The following is a 24,051-nucleotide window of genomic DNA, read 5'->3' on the forward strand; positions in this document are numbered from 1 at the left end:
AAAGTGACCACATCCTGTTAGGTTAAAATCCACAGTCGTGCAGAGACAACGCTCTAAGACGCTCTCAGCACCTCTTTAAAGCTTCTGAGTGAAACCCCAAGTGCCTAAAATCTAAGCAGTTGTGCTGTTTTGTTGTGTATTAGGTTTGTTTCAGACTAATCTTCCTTCCCATAGCAGGAACAATTCTAGTACAGAGCAACAGAGCTACTTGGCTTACAGACTCTGGAAAGACTTCCCCAGTGCTTTACCCGCATAGCAAACAGGAGTTAGTACCAATCACCTCGAGTCGGCAGCACCCAGCACAATGGCATGATCACGAGCTCATACCGAGGCAGAAAGCATGCATTTGCACACACATTGCTGAGGGAAAATGAAGCAGTAAGAGAAGTAGCATTATGAAAATATGCCAATTACCAAACATTTCTAACAGTTTTTTGCTGTTGTGTCTTAAGAAGCCATCATGCGCTATATATGTCACCTAAGCAGTGACCTTGCTATCGGGGAACACAGATTTTATGCCTTGGAAATTTCAGATGGTTTTATTCAAAACTGCTTTTGAGGGAAAGCAACGTGGAAAGCCTGCAGTGAACAAACATCTGTGTGGAGTTTTCTCCTTCTGGAGACTAAGATTCTTGCCCTGCGAGTCAATGCCTTCTTGCCAGGAAAGGCCATCTCTAAAAGGCCAAAGCTAGGGCAATTTAAAAATGGCAAAACAGACATTTAAACTGGCCCAAAAAGGAAACATGTCCTTAGTTCAAGATCTTGATGGCCAAGTTTCAGGACAAGAGCGAACGCCTACAGTTCACGAATGACAAGAAACAGTGATTGCAATAGAAACCCTACCCCACCCTTTGCTATAGCAACACCAGCACATCAGTTGTCTTCTCATGGAAAGAAAAAGAGACAAGTATAGTTGTCGTCTACTTTGGTAATGCAAAATGTTCACTGAATGTCCTTCAGATGGTCTCTTATGTCCAGAGCATAAGGATAAACATATTTTCACAGAATGAAGGCAGCAGCTATAAACTGTGCTTATTTATTATTATTATTATTTATTAACATTTAGGCTTGGGCATGTTTATTTTTTTAAAATTAATTATAGTCCACATGTAAAGTGGAACTGAAACGATTAAACCAGTTTGAAACCACACTATTTGTTATTGTGAGGAAGTCCACGCATGGGCATCTTGTTGACATTAGATGTACCCTCTTTTGATTTAATTTGAGTCAATAAAAACCCAAACCCCCAAAACACAATGTAAGTTAAGTCAAAGCAGAATGTTAACCCAAAGAAGATGTGATTTGAAGTGTCTGGAGGCATACAAGAAAAATAAAATAATTATTTAAAATTAATCCAAACATAAACCATCATCAGTTTCTTTGGCTCCTAATCATCTTCTGCAAGTGTTGTTCACAGAATGTGGAATTAATATGGAAATTAATTAATAAAAATAAAGATTTGCTGCACTTCTTTCTGCAAAAAAGACCTTAATGTATCAATGTAGAGGTCAATTTTCAAACCAGCCACTCCAACTCCAATGTCAAGTATTAAGCAGATTATTTGAAGAATGCAGCAAAAATTGCCTCCTACCACCTCAGCAAGTGATCTAAAATAACTCCCCTTGCAATACATAATTATTTGTGAAGAAACAAAGATGCATTCTGGAGCTGGTGTGCTGGCTTAGCAATGCCAGACGTGATGTAAGCCAGGGCATGATGGGGGAAGAAGACTTACAGTCCGGAGCTGATCCCCCCTAATATCTCTGTATGTGCATGACATTCCCTGAGCTGTGGGGTAAAGAACCCTGACAACTTCAACTCACATTTCCGCATGGTGTCTGCAGAGGATGCAAGCATAGACCAGGATCATCCTGACCACATCTATCCTCCAGCCACGCTCTGCTTCCCCAGGAGCATGCAGCAAGCCCTTAAGACAGCTCAAGGCTACAGCAGAACTACCCATTTAGTACAAAGTCACCCTGCAACTGGGCAGTTTTATAGTTAAATTATTCCACTTATGCAACACCAGCCATCAGAAAGTCTACTGTCCAAGCTCTTTCTGAATGGCATAAAAAGATTAAGAGGCAAGTACAGGCCCAGCACCGTGGGTTACAGGGTGAAGGGAGGCATTTTTATAGTAGACTGGACTCAGACTCCTTCTACATCGGTAGTGTGCAGTTAAAAGTCCTTGGCTCAATTAAAGCAATTAGTCCGTGGAAGAGTTTTGCAAAGACTTAACAAAACACTGTCACTTGTCATGTTCACGCTGCTCAGGAAGGCAATCAGCTGCAAGGTGTACCCCTTGAACATTTCTGATCAGAGCTGCACAGCACTGCCTTCTACACAGCCAGGTATACTTCGGTTCATGGGTGAAGTACTTCTGAACCACATCTGCACACAATTTCATCTGCCCCCTCAGCCCGCTCTTGATCTAAATAACAAAAGAACCTTTTCCTCTGTTTTTCTTGCCATCTTTGTCATCTATGTGCATCTTTTCTGCCATATTATTTACCAACTGGAGTGCACAGCTTTGAGAGAAAGCAGTGCTTACAGCCTTCAGAAGAAGTACCTGAAGGGTACGATTGCTTCTAAATTGCTGTCTCCTGAATACAGTACAGGTTTGTTTACTATGTCCTAGAATTTAGCAAGTCTACCCCAAGGCACAGATTATATAGAGAGCTCAGCACATTAAAAACATTGAAGCATCTCAAGCCACATCCTCTCTCATTGCCCTTCACCTGAGAGAACTCAGGCAAGGTGGCCTAACCCCTTCCTTTCAGTGGTAAATTGCAGCAAATCTGCCCGTGCATGGGTCTGACACTCCCTGGAAACCACTCATTCCTCCCCAGCAAGAAAATTTGCAAGAAATCTCCTATAATCCTGAGGACACTACCGGAGCTTTCAACCACTTGTGCAAAGTGCAGAGAAGTGGTAAGTTACAGGAGGAGCTCAACAGGAGACGGGGATCTGCAGCAAGTTGCCAATGATCCTGGGGTTGCTCAGTGGACCCAAGATGAGATTCCAGTGCACCAGGATTCCACCTCTCTTAGCTCAAACAGCCAAATGCTTTCTGGACTACAAGTGGAGCAGCAATACATAACAAAAGGCTGCTCAGCTGCCAGTGGGCAGATCCAGGAGCTGGGGCAGTGACCCAGGATGCGGCTGAGTTCCTCCTTTCACCACAGCCTCCCCAGCATGACTGCGGTCCTAGCTGCAAAGCATCGCAGTTCCTCATCTCCAGAGCAGGGGGCTGGGGGTGACAGCGACACCACTTTGCCACGCAGGGTGACAGGGGAGAGGAGGAGCTCCCAGTAGGCACCATGGGCTACCTGGGCCATGGCAACACATCAGCACCTTTCAGAGGATGCTGCAGGGGGGCTTGTGGCATGCGAAGAAAAGCGGGTCCATGTGTGCACCACAGCAAACATGCAGATGGGAAATTTCTGCACTTTCACTGTGCAATATTTAGGACGCCACAAATCAAAGAAGGTTGCGGTGCACTAAGCATGTCCTGAATGAGGACTGGGTTACTTTTGTTACAAAGCTGAAGAGGTGGTAAGGGAGATGTGCCTTATTCCTGCCATACCTCAAATTTTGTGCTTTCAATGTTCCTGCTTTCTTTCCTCCTTTCTGACGTTTCCCCTTTCATTCCCTCTTTCTTTCCTCTTTCCATATTCTCTTCCTACCCATCTCCTTCCCTCCCCCTTTCTCTTGAGACCCTTCCAAACAGTGCACTTGTCACAAGCTGAAATGTAAAGGAGAAAGTTTCAGTTCCTGCCAGTTTGCAGCTTCTTTCTCCCCAGGTCAGCAAAAAAAAAAAAAAAAAAAAAAAAAAAGACTTTTAAGAAGAGATCAACACCCCACCCAGGCGATAGGCATCTTTCGAAATCCTCCAACCCAAACACACCCACAGAGTCTCTCGCTCCAAGGCTGCTCTGTTTGAGCTGCCCTGCACTACAGCGCTCCCTCAAGAAGAGCCCGTACGAATTGCACAAGGGCCCCCCAAAGCAAGAAAGTGAACCCGCTGCTGCCTGGGCTTTGGGAAACAGCACCTCGAGGGACTTGGCGAAGGCTGGGTTCATCTTTGCAAAGGCTGGAGGACCAGCCGGTTTGGTGGGGGTAAAGGGAGGGGGAACCATTCTCAGCAGCGTGCCAGCAGAGTCCTCGCTTGCTCAAGGCCACCAGAGGTTGGTTATGTTCGTGGTTTTTTTGCCACACTCTTTGCTTCCCCTTCCCGCTGCCTCGCCCCAAGCTAGGGTGATGTTTCCCCTCCAAACCGCCCGGTCCCTCGCTCTCCCCCCAAAACTGCTGAAGGCAACACACCAGCAGACCCAGCAGCGCGCTTCGGGCAGGGCCAGGCGAGGAAATCAGAGCCGGCTGACATGGAACCGCCAGGGGCAGGCAGCTCCGAGCCCCGCCGGCCCCAGCCGCCCCCCTTGGCGGCGCCCGGCGGCCGCGGGGGCTGGCAGCCCGGAGCCAGGAGCTGTCACTGCGGGTTCGCCGAGCCGGGCAGCTCCCGGGGGCCCTCCGAGCCCCGCCGCGGAGCCCCCGAGCCCCGGGGAGGGGACGGAGGGAAGAAGGGGAGGGAGTGGAGGGAGGGAAGGGTGGGAGAGCCCCGGGAGGGTGGGAGAGTCCCGGTCGGCAGGGCGGGAGGAGGGGGCCCGGCCGGAGCTGGCCCCCGGCCCCTGCAGCCCTTACCTTAATAGTGCCGTCCATCTAGAATAACTTCCAGCCGGTACCAGCAATATTCCACACATTGACCCGGTTTAGCCTGCAACCGAAGCCTCCTGAAGTCGTTATTCTTCTCCCTCTTTCACTTTTCTCTGTCCTCCCAGTGATTTTACTTTCCTCCGCTTATCCCCTCTCCGGCTCTCTCCCTCTCCCTCCCTCGCTCTCTCTGCCTCTCTTTTTTTTGACTTTGGTTGTTGCAGCAGAGCGAAAAAGAGACAGTTAACCGGATGAAACGTTTTTTCTGCTAATTTTGGGAAGTGAAGTCACTCGAGGAGGAAACTTTCGTCTCTCCGCTGGTCCTGCCTTCTTGATCAAAATATATATATTTTACATACAGGATATTTGCTCCATTTAGATAAGAAGGGGCAGAACAATAGCTACCTCTGTCAGCTCTTGTTTGTCGCTAGCGCAGCCAGCACGACGGAGACCTTGCCTTGCACCCCAGCCCGTATTAGTGAGCACTGTGTCATCCCACAGTTTAGTTTAACATGTTTTTTGCCATTTTTTTTTTCTTTTGGCTGGAACAGCTTTAGCCTGACTCACTGAATTTCCGTCTCTTCCCACAGATTTTTTTATTAATGCGTTTTCCAGTCACAGGCAAAAATGAAGGGAAGAAAACAGTAAATACAATTCAGTCGGAGCACGCAGGGTGAGAGAAAAAAAAAAAAAAAAGAGAGAGAGAGAGAGAGAGAGAGAGAGAGAGAGAGAGAGAGAGAGAGAAAGAAAGAAAGAAAGAAAGAAAGAAAGAAAGAAAGAAAGAAAGAAAGAAAGAAAGAAAGAAAGAAAGAAAGAAAGAAAGAAAGAAAGAAAGAAAGAAAGAAAGAAAGAAAGAAAGAAAAAGAAGAGCCTGACGATTAAAAGGTATTTAAAACATAACGTGGCCCCTCTTCACGCCCGCCCAAGGCAGGGCTCGCAGAAAGGAGCGTGAGCCGGGGTCCGCTCCTGCCAGAAAGGAACGGTGAGTGCAGTAATGCAGGACAGACAAATGACTCCAGCAATTAAAGCCACGCTGGAAATGGGGCTGCAGGAAAGTGGAAGCTCTTGTCCACTTTCACCCCTGTCCCCTTCACTCTCAGTCATCTCACGGCTGGGATATAGGGGTTCCTAATCACACAGACCTCAGATCAACGGGTCCCCATCCATTTATTTCGGGGGCTGGGAGCACCTTTTCCAGCCTCCTCTCTTAACACCAGTTCCTTGCTAAGCTGTTAAAACCCCACTCAGAGAAGAAAAACAAAAGAAGAAGAAGAAGAAGAAATAATTTAAAAAAAAAAAAAGTAAAAAAAATAATTGTCAGAACACCTGAAATTTCGTGTAAGAATGGGCACTGCAGTAAAACCGACCCAACACACCAGCCTTTAAATCTTTTTCGACCTGGCGAGCCCTGACGTGCGATTCTGCCTTTCATTCAAACGGGAGCGATCGCCAGAAAAGAAACGCGCTTTCCTTTTTCCGGACAAGGCTAAAACCCTCCCAAGGACCCGAGGAAAGGAGACAATACGCGCCTGTCCAGCTCCACTTCCCCCCCTGCAAAAATAACAAGCAGCGAGCAGCGGAACACATAATGCAACGCTCTGGGCGTCCTTTATTCCCCACTTCTGCAAACCGCTGCAGCCCGAGGAGAAGCACAGAGGGTGTAAAATAGGGAGGGTGAAGCCAAGAAAGAAAGTGTCAAGGCAGGAGGGCACTCCTGAACGTCAGATCTCTCGGTGGAGAGCATTACCTTGTCCAGTGCCAGTTGTGTCCAGGCTTTTTGTTTCCCCCCGTCTTTAGTCCAACCACGGGGCGGGGTGGGGGGGGAATCAAAATTATATCCAAAGTTATTCTGCACCCGCCCCTTCCAAAAGGGAAATTCAATAATGCCACTAGTGTTTCTACTCGGCTGCGGCAGGGATGCCTTATTAATACTTTATTTCTCCAAGCCCGAAGCTGGCAGGAGAGAGCCGTAGATTCCCCTTGCCCCTCCCTCCCCGCCCTCCCCCCTCCTCCGAAATTAGCCTCATCAATTCAGCTACAATTTGGGAGTTCAGATGCAGACACGGGGCTGAACGTGACCAGACCTGGAGCTTTCTGCTTGCTGCTTGCCAGCGACTGAGGCCGCCTGCAGCCGGGAGGTGAAGGCAGAGGGGGGCAGAGGGGACAGCCCGGGCCCCCCCGCTCCTCCCCCGCCGGTTCACAAGGCAGGGGGCTGCGCGGGGTCCCCGGGGAGCAGCACATCTGGATGCTGCTAGCGGGGTCAGGTCCCCCCTTGCCTAGGGCCACAAGAACTGGAGTTCAATTAAAGAAATCACGCTTAACCCTTTGCTGTCTCCGTTACTCTTTCTCTCTTTCCCTCCCCGCTCTCTCCCTCCCTCAGCCACTCTCTTCTCCACTCCCCCTTCAGCCTCACCACATGGCTGCAGCAACCAGAAAAGCAAGAGGTTAAAGGGAAGAGTGAAACGCATCCTTTCAAAACCCAAATGATTTCCTCTCTAGACAGCGCTCTCCACCAGCCCCGAAAAAAAGTGGGCTGGGGGGTGAGGGAAAGGACAGGCTGAGCATCCTGACCGCGAAGGGAAACACCGTGGAAAGGAGCCTCCGTCCTCCGCGGACCTCGCGGGGCGTTTTGTTCGTGGGCTGCGTGCCCGGCAGGTCTCTCTTGGGCTGGGAGAGGCGGGGAGCTGAGAGCCGCAGCCAGAAACCACCTGGAGGTGCGGGGTCGGCAGGGAGCCCGGCATCCTGCCTCCCACCGCCCGCTGCGGGACCCAGCGCAGCGCCCGCCGTCGCTCCCGGTGCTCCCAGAGAGCGGCGGATGTCGGGCAGACCCCTCCGTCCCACCTAGGGGTATTTTAGGAGCCCGACTTCGCATTTTATTGCCAGACGGGCACCAGGACCCCCAGGGACTTATTTTGCATGTCTGAGGATGCCTCAGAATGAAGCCCGTTGGGTCACCTAGACTGGACCCATCGGGGTGTTCCCTGCTTTACCTCTTGCGTTTGGTCTCACAAAAGATTTGTGAAAAGTCCAAGAGATCAGGTGGCGAGCGAAGCTGTTGAACGCTGTAACAGACAAGCTGAACAATCTGCTATTCGCCTCCCAAATAATATAACAATAGAGCTTTTGCTTCATCTCCCACCCCCTTTAAAAACAAAACAAAAAACCTTGAAGTTATCTCAAACTTTTGGGGAAAGGCTGCAATATTCCTAAAATAAAACTCCGTGCGCCAGGCTCTGAACCACGCTAGGTGATCACCCGGCGACTGCTGAGTGGCAGAGCCGGGCAAGTGAGACCTGGCAGGGAAACGCAGCTGATGCTCCGCTTTTGGATGCATATGTATGTACAGCAAAGGAATTGTGAGCCGTTTAATGTGGTTACCACCAGACATCTGGAAAACCATTTGATCTTGGCAACCACGGAAGATTTCAAATGCTTACATTGGGACAGGCTGGTAGAAATCAGTTGCTCCTCGATTATTATTTTTTAACTGTGCTTATGAATGAAACGAAATTCTCGTCCGGAGTTTTTAATTGTTTCAATACTGATCTCAAGCGCTTGGCATGCCCCCAGCCTCCTCTCTTCGTCCTTATAATTGAGTTACGCCGACTGCAGCCTCACACAGAGAAGGTGAAAAAGCCGGGTTTGGTGAGATCCCACTGAAATTAATAAGGCCATACCGGAGGGAGCCAAGGCTATCTCACATCCAGCATCAAATGGGTTAACCCCTCCGTGTAGTTCACTGCCAGTCTTTCGCGGGAGTACATAACCCCAGAGATGCGCATTTTCTGCCAATAATTCACGCGGGATTAGTGCTCATCATTTTCTAGTTAAAACCATCTAATTATTCCATAGGAATAGGCATAAAGAAAACCTTATCGGGCCTCAGCTGCAGGTTAGAAATATTCTTTTCGGAGGAGGGGGTGGCTTGTTTCGCCCTCCTTCCCCAGCAGCATCAGCTGGGCCCGCTCCCCCAGCCTCCCATGCCCGGCCTTGGTCACTGCAAAGTCCGGTCAGGATCCTCTTTTTTTTTTTTTTTTTTTTTTTTTTTTTTTTTTTTTCCCAACTTCTCTCTACGTGTACTGACATTCCTTACGCTAGGTATATCGGATATATAATATATAAACCTTTTTATATATACTGTCCTCTATAAATGTAGTCACGGTGGTTGCCCTCCTCCTTCGCCCGGAGCTGTACTTGCAGAGGCCAGGATCTGTCCCGCTGCAGTCTGTACCAGAGGGAAAGTCTCCACCGGCTTCAGCGAATGTTTAAAGTTTCCTGGTCTGAGTTTCCTCTGGCACCGACTGCATTGCAGAATGAAAAACGCAACGTGTTTTGTTTATTTTCTAAACCCACATTCTTACAAGCAAAAAGCCCAAACTACAGCCCTGGGATTTGATCCCCAGAAACGAATCCCACTTTAAACTAAACTAATTGGGCAAACCTCTGCTTCTCAGCTACAGCAATAAAGAGGAATCAGTAGTTTTCCAGCCCTACAAGTGAAGGATCGGGTCCCTGCTGCCTCTTGGTCCACAGCAACAGCCCATGGGATTTGGGAACTTGACGCCGGAAAGTTATTCACTGCTAATCAGCGTTAAGTAAAACATAATGTCTTAAAAGTAGCGGGGAGAAGATGCAGTAGCTTTGAAGCTGCATCGCAATTACACGTAGAGTGGGTAAGCAGTGTCCTGGCTAGTTTTATTTGAGCTCCATGTCCCAGTAAAACAGCCCCCGCCCTCCCTTCCTCCCCCATCCCGCAATTATTGAAAAGCTAAGCACAAAAAAACAAAAATACTGAAGGCCAAAAAAACAGACGGCAGTGCACTAGCTCCAAACGTCTGGCCCCTCGCTTGAGGCCATAATTAATTTGAGATTTATTTTTATTGGAGAACCCAGTCTCGTCTGACCTTAGCCAAACAAGACTTCAGCTAGACCCTTGATGCGCTTGAATGGAACAGAATATTTCTCTCTAACTTCTCTTCAGGCGTCCGTGCCTGCTTTGAATTTGTTCCTCAGACTTCATATATTTGGAGATTTGCAGGAAAGATTTAAAGCATTTTTCCCCCTTAGCATTCACTTTCTTTTTCTTCCCGTTTTGCTCCCCTTTCCCCTCCACACCTCCCCATTATTTCTAAACACAAGGTTGGGAAAGCACGCGAAAGGCTAGAATACAAAATCCACCGGACCCAGCATATTGGTGGGGAGCGTTTTGCTGTAAATTGTGAAAGAATGGAGCCATTAGGAGGTCACAGAGCTGGAGGGGGGGCGGCTGCTTGAATGCTGGTGTCTGGCGGGGCGGGAGTCACCGAGTGTAAAATCTTGTCCCCTGAGCCCGACAGCCTGGTTTGTTTTAGAAAGGAGCAACGTGCTACATTTCCAGGAGAAACGACGTTTCGACTTCAATCCAATCGTGTCTTGAGGGCAAAGAGGGGAAGAAACAATGCCAGTCCTGCCCACGCAGGGCTTGCCTTCACCACGGGTAAAAGTCGGGCAGGATTTGCCAGGCACCGGGAAATGGAAGGGTTTTTTTTTCCCTTTAAAGCAGAGAGGTGGGTGCAAACTAGAGCTAAATCCTTAAGTAGCGAGTTGTCAGGACGCATTAATCAAAGACTTGCTAAAGTCTAACAACTTAACGGCGTTTCTGCCTCAAAAAAGGAGAACGATTCGGTGTATGTGCGGATTAATCATCACTCGGGGTGAGCAAGACTTAAGAGCTGACCGCAGCCTCAGGCTGGACGTCAAGCTGGAACTGCAAAGAAAAGAAGCAGGGTAAGGATCCCCTCGGCAGGGACAAATCTACCTGAACTGGAAGAAAAAACAGTCCGTCAAGTCTCTGCTTTCCCCTATTCCGGGAGGCTCAGCTCTCCAGATGTTCTTAAAGGTGTGCTGCGGATTTCTGCCAGCAGCCGCCTCTCCAGCATCCACGCGTGCCTGTGGGACGCAGCTAATTCCCTGCACGAGTCCCTCTGCAGAGCCTTTCCCTCCGTTAGGCATTAGGCATCCTCCCTGCCGCAAGATTTCTGCTGGGGGAAAAAAAAAAAAAAAAAAAAGAAATCCACCCACGAAATACTGGGGGATTCTTTCCTTGCAACCTGTGCCCGGAGCAGCCCTCTGGCTGCTACTGTTTCAGTAGGAGGGAAAGCACGGCCGTGTCAGGGTTTGTCAGTGGCCTTCGCATTGCCCTCTCCAAAGAAAATCATGCTGTTTTATCCTTCAAGAAAAAAAAAAATAATAATAAAAATCGTTGGGGCTTCTGTAAACTTCCAGGCAGAGGGAAAGCAAGAACAAACCAAATATTGTTTCCAGCCACCCAGACCATTTTGCCTTCGTGAATATGCTTCTTTGTATGGTACCACAAACATTATGTCTGCATGAAATCCATTTTTAAAGCGAGAAGTCCTGCGCTTGCATGATGGTTCCTTCTTCCCATCTCTGAGAGGCTGGACAAAAGACCGTCTTCGTTCCCGTTCAGAGGTCTGCCCGAAGACCATTTTCTGCACAGGTCAGCCAAAGGGAATCCAGTGTTTTAATGCGGGACACCCCAGGGAAAATCACCCCTAGCAAGGTTCACCTTGGAAGGGGAAGGCTGGAAAGGAGAGCACAAAAGCAGGAGGCGCTGATGCGATAGCTCAGGGGAAGGGGGAGTCTTTCAGGTGAAGAGGGCGAGAAGGGGGATTCCTGCACCCCAGCAACAATTTGCAGACATTCAAGAAGAGGAGGGACCCCTAATGCCCTCTTCTATGACTTCTTTGCCTTTCCCTGTCCCCACGGGTGGCGCCTGGCAGGAACCTGTGCACTGAGCGCTGGGGCACCAGGAGCAGAGGCAGTGACTTATCCATGCCAGGAGGGGAGAAGGGTTTGGATGTCGCCCAAGAGCAAAAGAAAAGCGAAAGAATAAGACTCCCCAGATTATTCTTGCACTGTCTTTACTCACGTATTAAAGCACAGGCAGCAGCACAGGAGGAGAGTCAAGACTGCTGTGGCCCAGAGTAGCTTGTGGCAGTGGTAATTAAAAATGCAGCATGCAGAGGTCATGTTGCTTTGCTTATAGTCCTAACTCTTTCCATACCCTTGCAGTCAGGATTCCAGTGCTGTCTTTCAAAATTTAATTTCTCAATTATATTACATGTTTCATTCTCTAAAGTCAAATACTTATGTTTAGATGAGATTAGGACCCTCTGATATACTGTAGATTATTAACTATTTGCAGATCAGTAAGTCCCAGAACAGCTTTTAGGAACAGAAACAATTTATCCATGATGTAGAACAAATGAGTAATCATAAATGATCATAAATAATTTTATACTTATGATTTTCTACTCCCTTATTGTGTTAAGGCCCATACAAGAAGGGATACAAGAGAGAATGAGTAGTGCTGTCATGAAGTTATATAGGATCTTTTGGCAGTGCTGTAGATGCAGACCCACATGTCCTATGACGTAAATCAAGGTTACAACACTGGCAAGCTGAACATTGCCAGTATGACTCAACACAAACCATCCGTGTTAAACCATTTTAAAATCCAGAACCTCCTCCTCCTCCAGCATCTTTGTCCTACCTCACATTTCTGCATTTTAAAAACCATGGTGAGAAAAATTGTGACCTGATGGTAGTCATAGGCTGTTTTGTACCTCAGGGGTATGACAGTAGATCTGTTCTTCCTAGGCCTTCTGGAGAACACCCTGCTAGCAACCCCCTCTCATCTGCAACACACAGAGAGGAGGCTTTCTTCTGCACAAGGCATGGAATAAACATAACACTTATATGTATGTGTTATACACTTGTTAAAGACATTTTATACAAGACACTGCTCCCAGTTGTGATTTTCTTCTGCAGGATGGAGGTACCATGTCATGAGCTGGGATTCCATGGAAGTCATAAATAAATACTGAGTCCCTACCTCCCATGAGACAAGCAAAATTTTTTTCCCCCTCAGTAGATGGAATAACATGAAAAAAAAAAAAAAATGGAAAAAGAGAAGGATTTGGAACTTAATCTCTCACTTTTTAAACTTTTTGCTCACCGTGACTTGTCAAGTTGTCAAAGATGAGTGAGGGGAAGCAGGAAAGAGAAGGCAGATGCTGTCTAAAAACTGAACAGTGCCTCCTTCTTGCACAGCACTTTCATCCACACTTTAAAGATGGAGGAATTGAGGAACAAAGAGTTGGAGTGCCTTGCCCAGGAACACCAAGCCCACCCCAGCAGGGTTGTATCTGTACCCGTGTTTCCTGACTGTCTGCCTCAATCATTAGGCAGTCCTGTCTCTTCTGCAAGTAAGTAAGCCAGTCACAGAATTGCTCTGTGTGCCCTGGCATCTGTGGAAACTGTCACCAAATTCAGAGGAGCCAAAGATTGACCTGACCTGTGTTTTTTAAGGCTCCAATTCTCCTGTATTTAAGCATCTCCTAACCTTTAAGAACAACTTCGCTGACCTTAAAGTACCTTTTTGCACCACTGGTATTGAACTGCCCGACTTGAAACTCTAAGTCTGTGGGAGGTATCTCCTTTGTCTTCAGAGAACTTTGGATCAGTCCTAAGAGACTTCTGTCAAAATCCTGCTGAGTTTTTTAAGCAGAGGAACAAGTAATTTCCCCATTGACATTGGTGTGAATGAAGCTTTACAGGCAAAATGCCAAAGACAAGGCCCCTGCCCAAAATAATGGCAGCTGATGACGAAGGGTTGTAATAAAAGGCAGAGAGCTCAGCATCACACTGTTCACTTATCCCTCCACTTGCTGAAATGCTGCATGTATGTCCAGCCGTACAAGTTCTTCCTGGTAGATAAAACACATACTTACATGAAGAGAACTTTGTCCAAGCACTTTGCCTGGAGGATTATACTTAATGAGAAGGCTATCCTGACACAGTTACGGACTGACTCACTCAATCCCATTGGAATGTTAAATTATTTAGGCCTGCATCTTGGTTCCACTTAATTCAAAAGGAATCTTGCTACTAACTGTAACAGCAGCTGGATCTAGCCTCACAACAAAAGGCAATGATACCATAATATAGGATGTCAAAGAGCCTTCATGTCTTCATTGTAAACAGAGCACATCTAAGATCATTTCCCACACATAGGAACTCCAAAGAGAAATTATTGCTAAAGCCAGGCACAGACTACTTAACTTATTTCTTTACATGAACTTTTAGTGAATTTGCTTTCATGAGACTTTAATTTCATTTCTTTTCCACAGAGTTTATGTTCTTCTGGAATCTTGTCCAAAGCTACATGAATTTAATAAACAAAATTAAATCATCAACATTCCTTGAAACACTGAGCTATGAGTGTGATTTGGGGGAATATTAACTGAATCTGGAATCTTGACCATTCCCAGTAAAATTCCCTATAGAAACCTGGTCCAGAGAGCTCCACAAGTTCACCCAATTGGGGAATACAAGTAATTCCACTTGACCTGGGAGCCCTCCCACCAAGCTGCATTTCCAATACTAATACCTCTAACAAACTGCCCACAAAATGATCTGTGGCCTAGGGAATATATACAGAAATCATTCAGGGAATCACTTCCAATAATGTGTAGGTACATGAAAATCACAATTGGCGCATGGATCATTGACTAAGGGAAAGGGAGAGAGAGAGAGAGAGGGAGAGAGAATTCCTGTAATAAATTATTCATTACAAATTATCCACCCAGCTCTAGTTAACACCCTTCTGTGTTTCTTCAGCCTGTGAGAGAAGAGGCTTGTGTTTTAGATTTTCTCTAAGTGCTGTTGCATGCAGGGTTTGCCTTAAACGTGTAACCCAGATGTCCCAGGCTTGGTTTATTTACATTCTTGGGAACTGTTGTGGAAAAAAAACTATATGATGTCAAATATAATATAGTACTCAATTGAGTTATAAAGGGACAAGGCTGTGCCAATTCTTCTTTGGAATTTGTTTTAATCTTATGAAAGAGGCAGAAGCGGCACACTGAAATACATTCTAAGATTCACTTTTTAATTAAGAAAATGTACATAGATGATCAGCTATTCAGAGTGCAACATCTAGTAGTATCTGACATTAGCCATCACCAGTAAAACCAATTGAAGTCAATTTGCCTACTGAATGGTATGGAAGAATTGCTCAAGGAAAAACATAAGTAATATTGTGGAAGAAATGCCAGAATTACAAAGTGTTGTGACAATTCATTTCTTCAGTAACTGAAAGAGATGTTTTGCTTCAGATCATTAAATATTTCCCCCCTCTAAATCCATTTAGAAATGTACCTTTCAAAACCAGAACATTTCATATCATCTTGCATATTGAATTCAGTGGCTGGCGCAGCAGAGGAATAGACAGATATTAAATTAAATTTAGCTTTGGTTCAAAACTAAATGGTATCTAGGAAATCAGAAAATTGGAAACCAAATTAAGAAACCACTATGATACGATATTGGTAGCACGCTGCTGCTATCATATTGGCTTCAGAGTAAGAAACCACTACTATAATGAAATTCAGGACACTCTCACTATAATAGTAGTTATAGTATAATCCACCAAACCAAGCATCAATAATTTATAAAAGGCAAGACCACTTTAACATATTCTTACTTCCTGATGATTCAACTTTTGACTCAGCCCTGCATATTTCCAGAACTATAACTGTGATACTTCAGACACTAACCCCTCTCCCACAGAAGGTAAAAGATTTTTTTTTTTTCCTGCTAAGTTCAGTGAGAATGGGAATGAGACTTTCAACTAATACAAACTACTACAAATTTTTAAGGATTGTAATTTTTGACATTACCTGTTTAAAGATGCTGTCATGTCTTACCTTGACGTAAGACGAAGTGTCTGGCACAGTCTGAAACATCCTTACTTGTTTAACAGATATCTTTAAAGGTCTTAAACTTGACCTGAAATTAAAAGAAAAATAAAATCACATACATATATATAAATATTAAGTATAGCAAAAACAAAACGTTTTAAAAATAATAAACAATTAAATAATAATAAATAATAAAATTTAAAGAAAAGTCATCAGGTATTTATGCGTACCCTTTAAAGAAAGGGCACAGAAAAAACGTCCACCACAGTAACTAAACGTTAAGTAATATACAAGTCTTCATAAAGAAGGGTTTTATTTCTGCGTTTTAACAACAGTTTGTTTGTTTTTGCATTTGGGTTTTTCACCCCCTCAGGAAAAGAGCCTTCTTCACTTTTGACGAGAACAGAGGGAAACGTTTGACATTTGATTAACTGAATTTCTTAGCCAACAATTAAAAGCCAGCTGAAATACTCATGTTTTCATGTCGAGACTAGTTAACCCTATTGACTTGTATCCAAGGGTTTCACTTGGCTAAATGAAGGGCAGTTGCCTTTCGTGACTCATTGAAACCATTCCGAGCCATTAGCCTGCCGGCCTCTATTGATTTAAAGAACCTTTCTCACCAATAATAATTAAACAATAAATTTAAAAAATAGCAAACGGAAGTATCATTCCAAATAGCAATAAAAAGCCCAGGGTTGTCAATCTCAGCCTTTCTGTTTTGGATAGTGCCGTTCCTCAAACACAGCGGAGCTTTATCTCAGGCTTGCATCAACGAGGTGCATCTGTTTTTCTGTATTTATAAGACTTGATGATCTCCCGATGAACAGGTTTTTTGCCTCTCCCCCGGCCCCCCAAGTCACCACGACAGAGATGCAGAGATTAACAACAATTGTGAGAAACTTAATGGTGTGTGGGAAAATAAATCTGTAGTCACTAACAGGTCTGACAACTGTTTTTTTCTACCCGCTTCTCTCAGGATCTGTAGTCCCCTTGGAAAGCGCCCGAAAACGATTAGCTTACTGCAATTAGTGCATCGTTTAAAAGCACGCCCTCCCCCTTAGTATGCAGCTCGTTAGTGCTGCTGCTCTGACGCTCCCGTTTTCCCGGGGAGTGTGTGGGAGAAGACACGAATTTATCCCCAGTTTACTACCGGCGTTATGCTACAGGATCAGAACCACGCGTGAAGCTGCGCAGGAGCGGTCAGCACGCCTCGCAGTGCTCGGGACACGCTGCGGGGGCCTGGCTCTGCTCTGCCCGTGCCGCGGCCCCGCTGCTCCGCCGGCTGTGCCCGGCAGCCGGGGAAGCGTCCCCGTGCCCGCCGGTGCCTTGCTATGAAACATCTGTGAGTTACAAGCACAGAGAAAGGAAGGGGGAAGAAAAAAAAAACACGCGCACACACAAAAACAGCCCAACAACTCTGGAAAATAAAAGTTCTCTATCTGCACGTATGCCCCTTTTATTGTTTTTTAAAGCATTTATTAGGCGGCCAGCTGGCACAGAAGGGCAACTGATTATAAAATCGACAATGTGTTTCTGATAAGTAGTTTTTTTTTTTTTTTTTTTTTTTTTTTTTTTTTTTTTTTTGTCGTCCTCCTTCCTAACACATTCCAGTTTCTTTTGCTTCTGAACTTGCAATGGGGGGTGGGGGTAGATAGAGTTGAGGGACAAGGTAATTTTCCTTAGTCAGTAAATTTTCTAGGGTCAAGGATTCACATATCGAGTTCCCCTGCTCCCCTCTTTGCCCCTGATTAGCGTTCCCCCACCCCCGCTTACCTCCCTCTTATAATTACACATGTTCATATAAATAAATACATCTGCATATTTGGAACCAGCCTTAAGAAGTCTGCTGTGGATTATTTATCAATCACATTGCCCAGCCAGCATCAGCCGAAATATAAAAGGGCCTCAAAGCACTTTTAGATTCACCTCTCGCTTATTCTTATTACTAGGATTTAAATGACTCACCTTTTTTACCCTTTCCCCTCAACCAGTGGCAGACCAGTTTGTAAAGATCCAGGTTGAGACCAAAAATAAAACTCCCCACCAGCTGTGGATTACTACCCTGCCGCTGCAGTTTTGCAAAGGAGAGATTAAACTTGTTAGATCCAAAGCAGCGCTGAAGTTAAAATTCCCAGCCCATCCAGACAGGCTGCATCAACCAGGCATTTCCTCAGGGGGCTTCTGCAGTGCTCGCAGCTCCAGGACGTGCTTTCCTTTCCCTCTCTTCTGTGCCCTCTACTTTTCATTTGATTTCCGTTTTCCCCTTATCAATATTTCAGCTGCTCCCTCAGATTAATCACGGCTATGTGACATCTTCGCCCAGTGAGCCTGTCTGGCGCTACTCGCAACTTTAAAGAAGGAAAAAAAAAAAAAAAAAAAGAGAAAGAAAAAAAATTCACAACTTTCTTAAAAAAGTATTGCTGAGGAGTCAAGCCGAAAAGAGACGCTGAGTGGAGCTCAAGTGCTACTTTAAATCCCCTTTTAAAATAAGGAAGTTTCAAATATCCGTTTTAAAATCATCGTTCCTTACTTTGGGATTTTTTTCTGACTCTTACCTTGAAAATAGTTAACCCGTTTCCCTCTGAAGCAAAACTGAAAATACTACAGACCACATCCACCGAGCTCGCAGATGCACATGGCTGGATACGTGAAATGAAATTGTCTCAAGCCTATTCTCTCAAGATCAAGAATTCAGCCTTTCTCTCTTCAAGCCGAAAGCTGCAGACCCTTTTAGCTACTTAACAATAGTTATCAAATACTAACACATTTAGGGAGGAGAAGGAAAACCATCTTCAAGTCAGGGATACTTTTTCCCAGCGGTGTCACGCTTCTGGTGCACATTGCCATCTCGGAAGGGTTAGCAGATAATATTTTGCACTAACGTGGGGGAGAAACTTCCAGGGATTTTCGTACGACATCAATTTTAAATGTAACCCTCAGAAGGGTTACCAAAACTATTTGGAAAATGTCCTTCCACTCTCTATTCTCTTTCTCTCCTTCCCGGCTTTGCCCCAAATTCCAACATATTGAAACATTTTTCTCCTTAATAAGAGGAACATATAAAGTGAAGGGGTGAAAGGGCAACTTGGGAGCCGTGCCTAGAGCTCCGCACACAATTTACTCGCTGGTAGACGAGGCGTTTAGCATTCCTCCCAATTTCCAAGGAAAACAGACTCAGACCTGTACCTAGTGACCAGGGACCTAGCCAGAGCCACTTTTTTTAATATAGAAATTCTTTGGATTCTTTGTTATTATTGTTGTTGTTGTTTTTATTACGCGAGGGAGTTTCCTAGGCAAGGTAAGATCCCGGGATTTTAAGAGGAAGATCTCGGGAAGATAAATTCCGAGGGAAGGGAAAACCAAAACGGTGGGGGACACACGAGGTGTGCAGCAGGCATGGCTCTTTCGGAGACCGAAACAATAAGCGTTGTCATTTTTTAATGGTTTTAAAAAGTCGCATCCATCAGGGTTAAAAATGCCGTTTGCAAGCTTTAATCTCATTATTCGGCGGGGATGCGAACATCTCTCTACACGCTCACAACCGAGCTAGCTAGCGACCGAATCAGATCTCATTTCAAAGTCATTTTTCATTCTTTTCTCACGTTTCCACGTGTGAATTACAAAAAACACGTCTCTGAAGAGGAACCCCAAGGGCTTACCATTGTGCTAACAAACCCCTCTTCTTATTCTTTCTGTTTGGGGGGGAGGTGGGCAGCTAACGGGCGTTTGCACCTTTCCCGGGCACTTCCCCCGCGAATTTCCTTTATTTTTAAGCAGATGTGCTCGAAATCGCAGCCTAGTTCCCACAGAGAGACACGCACAGGGCCACTGAGCACGGCACTGACTAAACTGCAATGAAATAAACTTTAAAGGCTGGTGTTAACAAAAAGTTAGGACGTAAAGAACTTAAAAGTGCAGGGGAAATGCTTCCCCCGAATCCCGAGCTGGGTTTGCTACCCCTTGTAATCAAACCCCACTGTTGAGTCGAGAAACCCATGTGGCTAGTTGCAGTCATCTTGGGAGCTTTACTAGCCCAAAAGAAAATTGCTGGCAAATTGGAAACAGCTGCAGCATTGGAGACCAAAAAAAAAAAAAAAAAAAAAGTCCTCCCTCCCTCCTGAGCAGAGAAAGTTACAGAAGTTTTGTTTACACAAATAGCTTCAACGCAGACATGACATCTCAAGTTTTCATCAACAAACCGTAGGTGACTTGTGTGTAAGCAACATTTCAACATTCATCACTGGCAGTGATTTTTAAAAGATGCCAATGAAAGCTCTCCCTCTCGCACATCCGCACTTCCACCTCACTTCTGTGGCAGCTGCTCTTGCCTGTGCCTATGCCCCCTTTAACAGGGTGCTAGCAACACAAACAGTGACTTAAAACCCACAAAGAATTTTATCCAAGTGGGGGAAAGCTGACAAGTGCTCGATTCTCATAAGCCTGTTGGACAATTGCTAGAACAAATGAAACGGTGGAAAAGCTCAGAGTCCTGCAAAATGTGCTCTTTTCATGTTTTCTATTTATTAGATACGTTAAGAGAAAACAGACTCATATGAGTCCCAAATGTAGGCAGAGTATTAAAAGAGGCATGTGTATGCTCCAGCAATTACAGCTGAATTTGATTAAAAACGTCATGAGGACTGCAAAAGCAGGAGTTACCTGATACACTAACCCTGAGGTTGCTTTAGGATGAATTATAACACAATTCATTTTATTTTAATAGGTCACTATAAGATTAACTGTTTAAGGATGGAGCTGTGCTATAAATGTTTACATCAAACCAGAAATAAGCAAGCTTTACTTTCTGGTTGTTTAGAAATAATGTTTATTACATTTTAAAATTCCTCAACATGTTAATTAGAAATAAGGGGAAAGTATGTGAAGTCAAAAGGAGTTCCAGTGCTTGACATATAACCACACACACACTTCTGTGCTTCAGTTTCTCTTTCCTAAGAGGAAAATGTGGTGATTTTTAACTGGCCATCATCATTTCCACATGCTATGGGAAAATAATGGCAACAACTTTTTTCCCCTTGTTCCTCTGACAGTCTTGGTCCTAAAATTGAAGACTATTAGCAGCCTGGGCCCAAGTTCAGCCAAAGCTTGGGGTGATGATTCTGTCCAAGTAGTCCAGTGAGATCAGTCACCACAAAAATTTGTGTGGTTGGGAGGGAGAGAGCTTGAAGACCCATCTGAGACCAAGAGGCAAAATCACACATGCATGAAGACACCTTCCCACTTTCTGTTCCCAAAGCAGTGAGTGTGTCTTTGAACTTGCTTTTGCTGGTACAAGCACATCTCACAGAGAAGTCCAACAGACTGAATAAAAATAGACTCATAAATTTTCCCCTCAAGAAAGAAAGGGTGAAACACAGAACTACCAGGGAGAGATGTTCATCTGATTTTTCATCTGGTGTACTGCTGGGAAGTTTTTGAACGAGATAAGAACCCCTCTGTGACTGCAAATTGTGTGTATGTGTTTGCTATCTTTAAGCAATGTCTAATACAATAGGTACTCATGCATGGATGGAACTCTAAGAAACAGCTGAATCTAATAATCATTAGTCATAATAGTACTGTGTTGCTGAAATTAAAATATTAATTCTATAGGAAATTCCTACCTGATAACATTTATTTTCATCTAGAATCAACAAGAAGGTCAAATTTAGAATTTTAGCATGAAAATACATTTATCTAATGTTTACTTTAAGGAAAATTAAAGCAATCATCTAAGAAAGTTTCATTCAGAAAAATCAGAAAGACCCATTTCAGTGAAGGCAGGCTGTTTGATTTTAACTAGTCAATGTAACTAAAAGCACTTTGAAAAATTCCAGTGAATATCAGCAAAGTTGTTATCAATGTTTTTGGGAAGGACATTTTAGGTTTTCTAAATCAATTTCTACCACAAAAAACACTTTTGAAATAAAATGTGTTTCACTCAAGTCTAACATTAATGCCGAACGTGATTAGTTTATTAAAATAAATAGTCATAAATGATTGATAAAATCATTATCACAACAAAAGAAAAGTTTGAGTTACAGAGTTAAAATGAGGGGTTAGGAAAAAAGGAATTGTCATAATTGTTAGGTTATGTATTACTCTTGAAAAAGGAATGTTAGGTGAAAGTTCATGTGTCTCCCAGGAATTAAAAATTTTGCTTAGTGGGAACAAGAATCTTTTACTGTCTTGGTTTGAGGAGGTGTTACTGATTGGGCTGTTTGACTAATGTTTATTATGAAGTTAGAAGAAGTGTGGTTTTGCCTTTTTTTTTTTTTAACAAAACTGTTCAAGTTCTCCTCCATTATTTATGAACATTTTTGGAAAATTATTTACAGTCCGTAGGATGCTATGTAACTCTTCTGTTAAAGCAGGCTGGTTTGTGACTGAACTTATGTGTTTCTCAGTTCATGTGTTTTATTTTTCTTTATTTTTTTTATTAGACCTTAGAGATATCCTCCTGCAGGTAGGTTTAGGCAGTATATACATGTTATAATGAAAGACATTTCCTGACCTGAATACATTTCAACAGTCAAAAGGACAGGAAGGAAAGTTTAAGGACAGGGTGGTAAGACCTAAGGCCACAGAAAAGCATCCTGGTGGCAGAAGTGGAACAGAAATTATTGCAAACCTTTTATGCCATGGAAACTGATGCTCCTGAGTGGTCCCCAGCAGTCTCTGCACGGAGCCTTAGCTCTCCTGAGACCTCATGACTGTATATGTGAGATTTGTGATGCTTTTTTTACTGGGATTTTTAAGTTCATCTGGGCACAAAACCCCAATTGACCAATGCTGCACCCTTCGCAGCAGCACCTGCAGAAGGCCTACCTGAACAGCCATGGCTGCCAGCAACACAGCTGCCACACACTCTGGACCTGAGAGTCCAAGGCCCTCAGAAGAAGACTGGTCATGCTGATGTCGCTTTCGAGGCAAGGACATCTGAGGGGAGTGCCTATTTCCATACCTCTGACTTGCTCCTTTTTTTGCCCCATAAGTCTCCTATGCCCCTTTAGGCAAATAATTCCAATATTTGTTGTCACACATACACCTCTACCCCTGTCTTTCACTTCCAAGTGCTGCTGTGGACACCAGCCTTGCTGACACTAACTAAAAAAGTTGAAGAAAAAAGTGGAAGAAATTAAAAGCAAGCCTCTTCCTCCAACAGTTTTGCCTCTGAAGAAAAGAGAAGTAGCAATGACCCCACATTCACTACAAGCTTCACTGCTACTCTGTTTTTTCATCACCAATGTCGTGTGAGGCACCTCTCCTAGGAGAGAAGGTTGAAACCTTTTTGAAACACAAAACTCAATGAGGCATAGCTCTGGTGTCCTACAAAGTCCATTTCTACAGCTTGATCCCTTTGTGTCTGCTCAACCTGAGGTTTCTGCAAGGCCGACAGATCAAGCCCTAAAGGCTTGAACAGAGGTAATGGGAACCTGCAGCTCCCTGGTAGCCTCCACAGTCATTTTTGGCTTGAGCTCCTGGAGTAGCTGCTGCTCAAGAGACCAGGCAGCTGTGAAGACACATCTGGAGCTCTAAAGGGCCTCCATCTGCTCTGGTGTCTGCAGAAAAACAAACAAACAAAACGACAAAAAAAATGTCAATTCTTTCTTTCCAGAGCTTAGTTTCCTAAAACGACTCACCTTGTATTTGAGCCAATGGGGATGGTAAAAGAGGGGAGCAGGAGGGAAGAGAGGAAGGAGGAAGTCAGCTCCACCAAAACAATGTAAACAGCTGAACACATGAAAAACAAACAAACAAACAAACAAAAGAATAAAAATAGGTGAATGAAAGTAAAATAAATGGCTAAAACAGGAGCTTGATGTGATTCCAAATGTTTTGACATGGAGGCATGTTTCCCATTCCACTTCTCTGCAAAGAAGGTTTCTCTTTGAATTAGATGAACCATAAAATAAAAAGGAAATTTAGAACAACACTGTAAAATGTTGTTTTACAGTGCTTTCCACAAAAAGCTCTCCCTTGAAGAGTTCTTATACCTCGGGCCTTGTCTACGCACTATCATCAGACAGCTTGGAGTACACCACTCAAATTAAAGCATTTCAGTGCCCACTCCTCCTAAGCAAGGCTGCAGCTCTTTCGGTATGAAGGTGCTTTATGCAAGAATAACTATTCCCATATGGAAAGGAGCGATGACTTGGGAAATCTCTTTGGTTAATATTATGAAGTGCTTGCTGTGAGCGTTTGCTGTATCGTGAAATAGCTCAGTGTCAGTGCGTGTCCCTCTTTTCTGACAGGGCATCCAGGACATCCCTAACAGAACAGAGACAATGGGAAGTGCTGAGATCAACAGGCTTTATTGTGATCAGAGGTTTCTGGGACAAAGAGATTGTCTGGGACAAGAAGAAAGTAATGTTGCTCCCTATTCAAGAAAAGGAGATGGGAGGAAAGCAAATTTGCCCCAGGTGACAAAAGCATGGAAAGGATGAAGCAGGGATTTAAAGGAGATTCACAGGGGAAGGTGTGTAGGTGAAGAAGGACACCGTGTGAAGGAAAAAGAAAGGCTGTCTCCTTTTTTGTGAATGACTGAGAGCAGTTGAACAGTATGCTTAGGAGTGCC

General features: G+C 44.6%; 1 protein-coding gene across 6 annotated transcripts in view; it reads right to left on the minus strand.

Annotated features, from left to right (window-relative positions):
* Positions 1-18,082, minus strand: part of FLI1 (Fli-1 proto-oncogene, ETS transcription factor) — an 89,623-nt gene extending 71,541 nt beyond the window's left edge. Inside the window, exons 1-2 of one of the 6 annotated variants that reach the window (XM_082778075.1) lie at positions 18,032-18,082; positions 15,480-15,561 (exon numbers count right to left, since the gene is read on the minus strand). In XM_082778075.1, the coding sequence (XP_082634201.1) occupies positions 15,480-15,518 (39 nt within the window). In that variant the 5' untranslated portion in view covers positions 15,519-15,561; positions 18,032-18,082. Of the gene's footprint in view, positions 1-4,698; positions 5,127-15,452; positions 15,562-17,441; positions 17,968-18,031 lie in introns of those variants that run through there. The other 5 variants (XM_082778074.1, XM_082778073.1, XM_082778078.1 and 2 more) reach the window with 5 other exon arrangements.
* Between the last annotated feature and the right edge of the window lie 5,969 nt (positions 18,083-24,051).

This window comes from Aythya marila (assembly GCF_965140915.1).
Source record: "Aythya marila genome assembly, chromosome: 23".
NCBI classification, from domain to species: Eukaryota; Metazoa; Chordata; class Aves; order Anseriformes; family Anatidae; genus Aythya; species Aythya marila.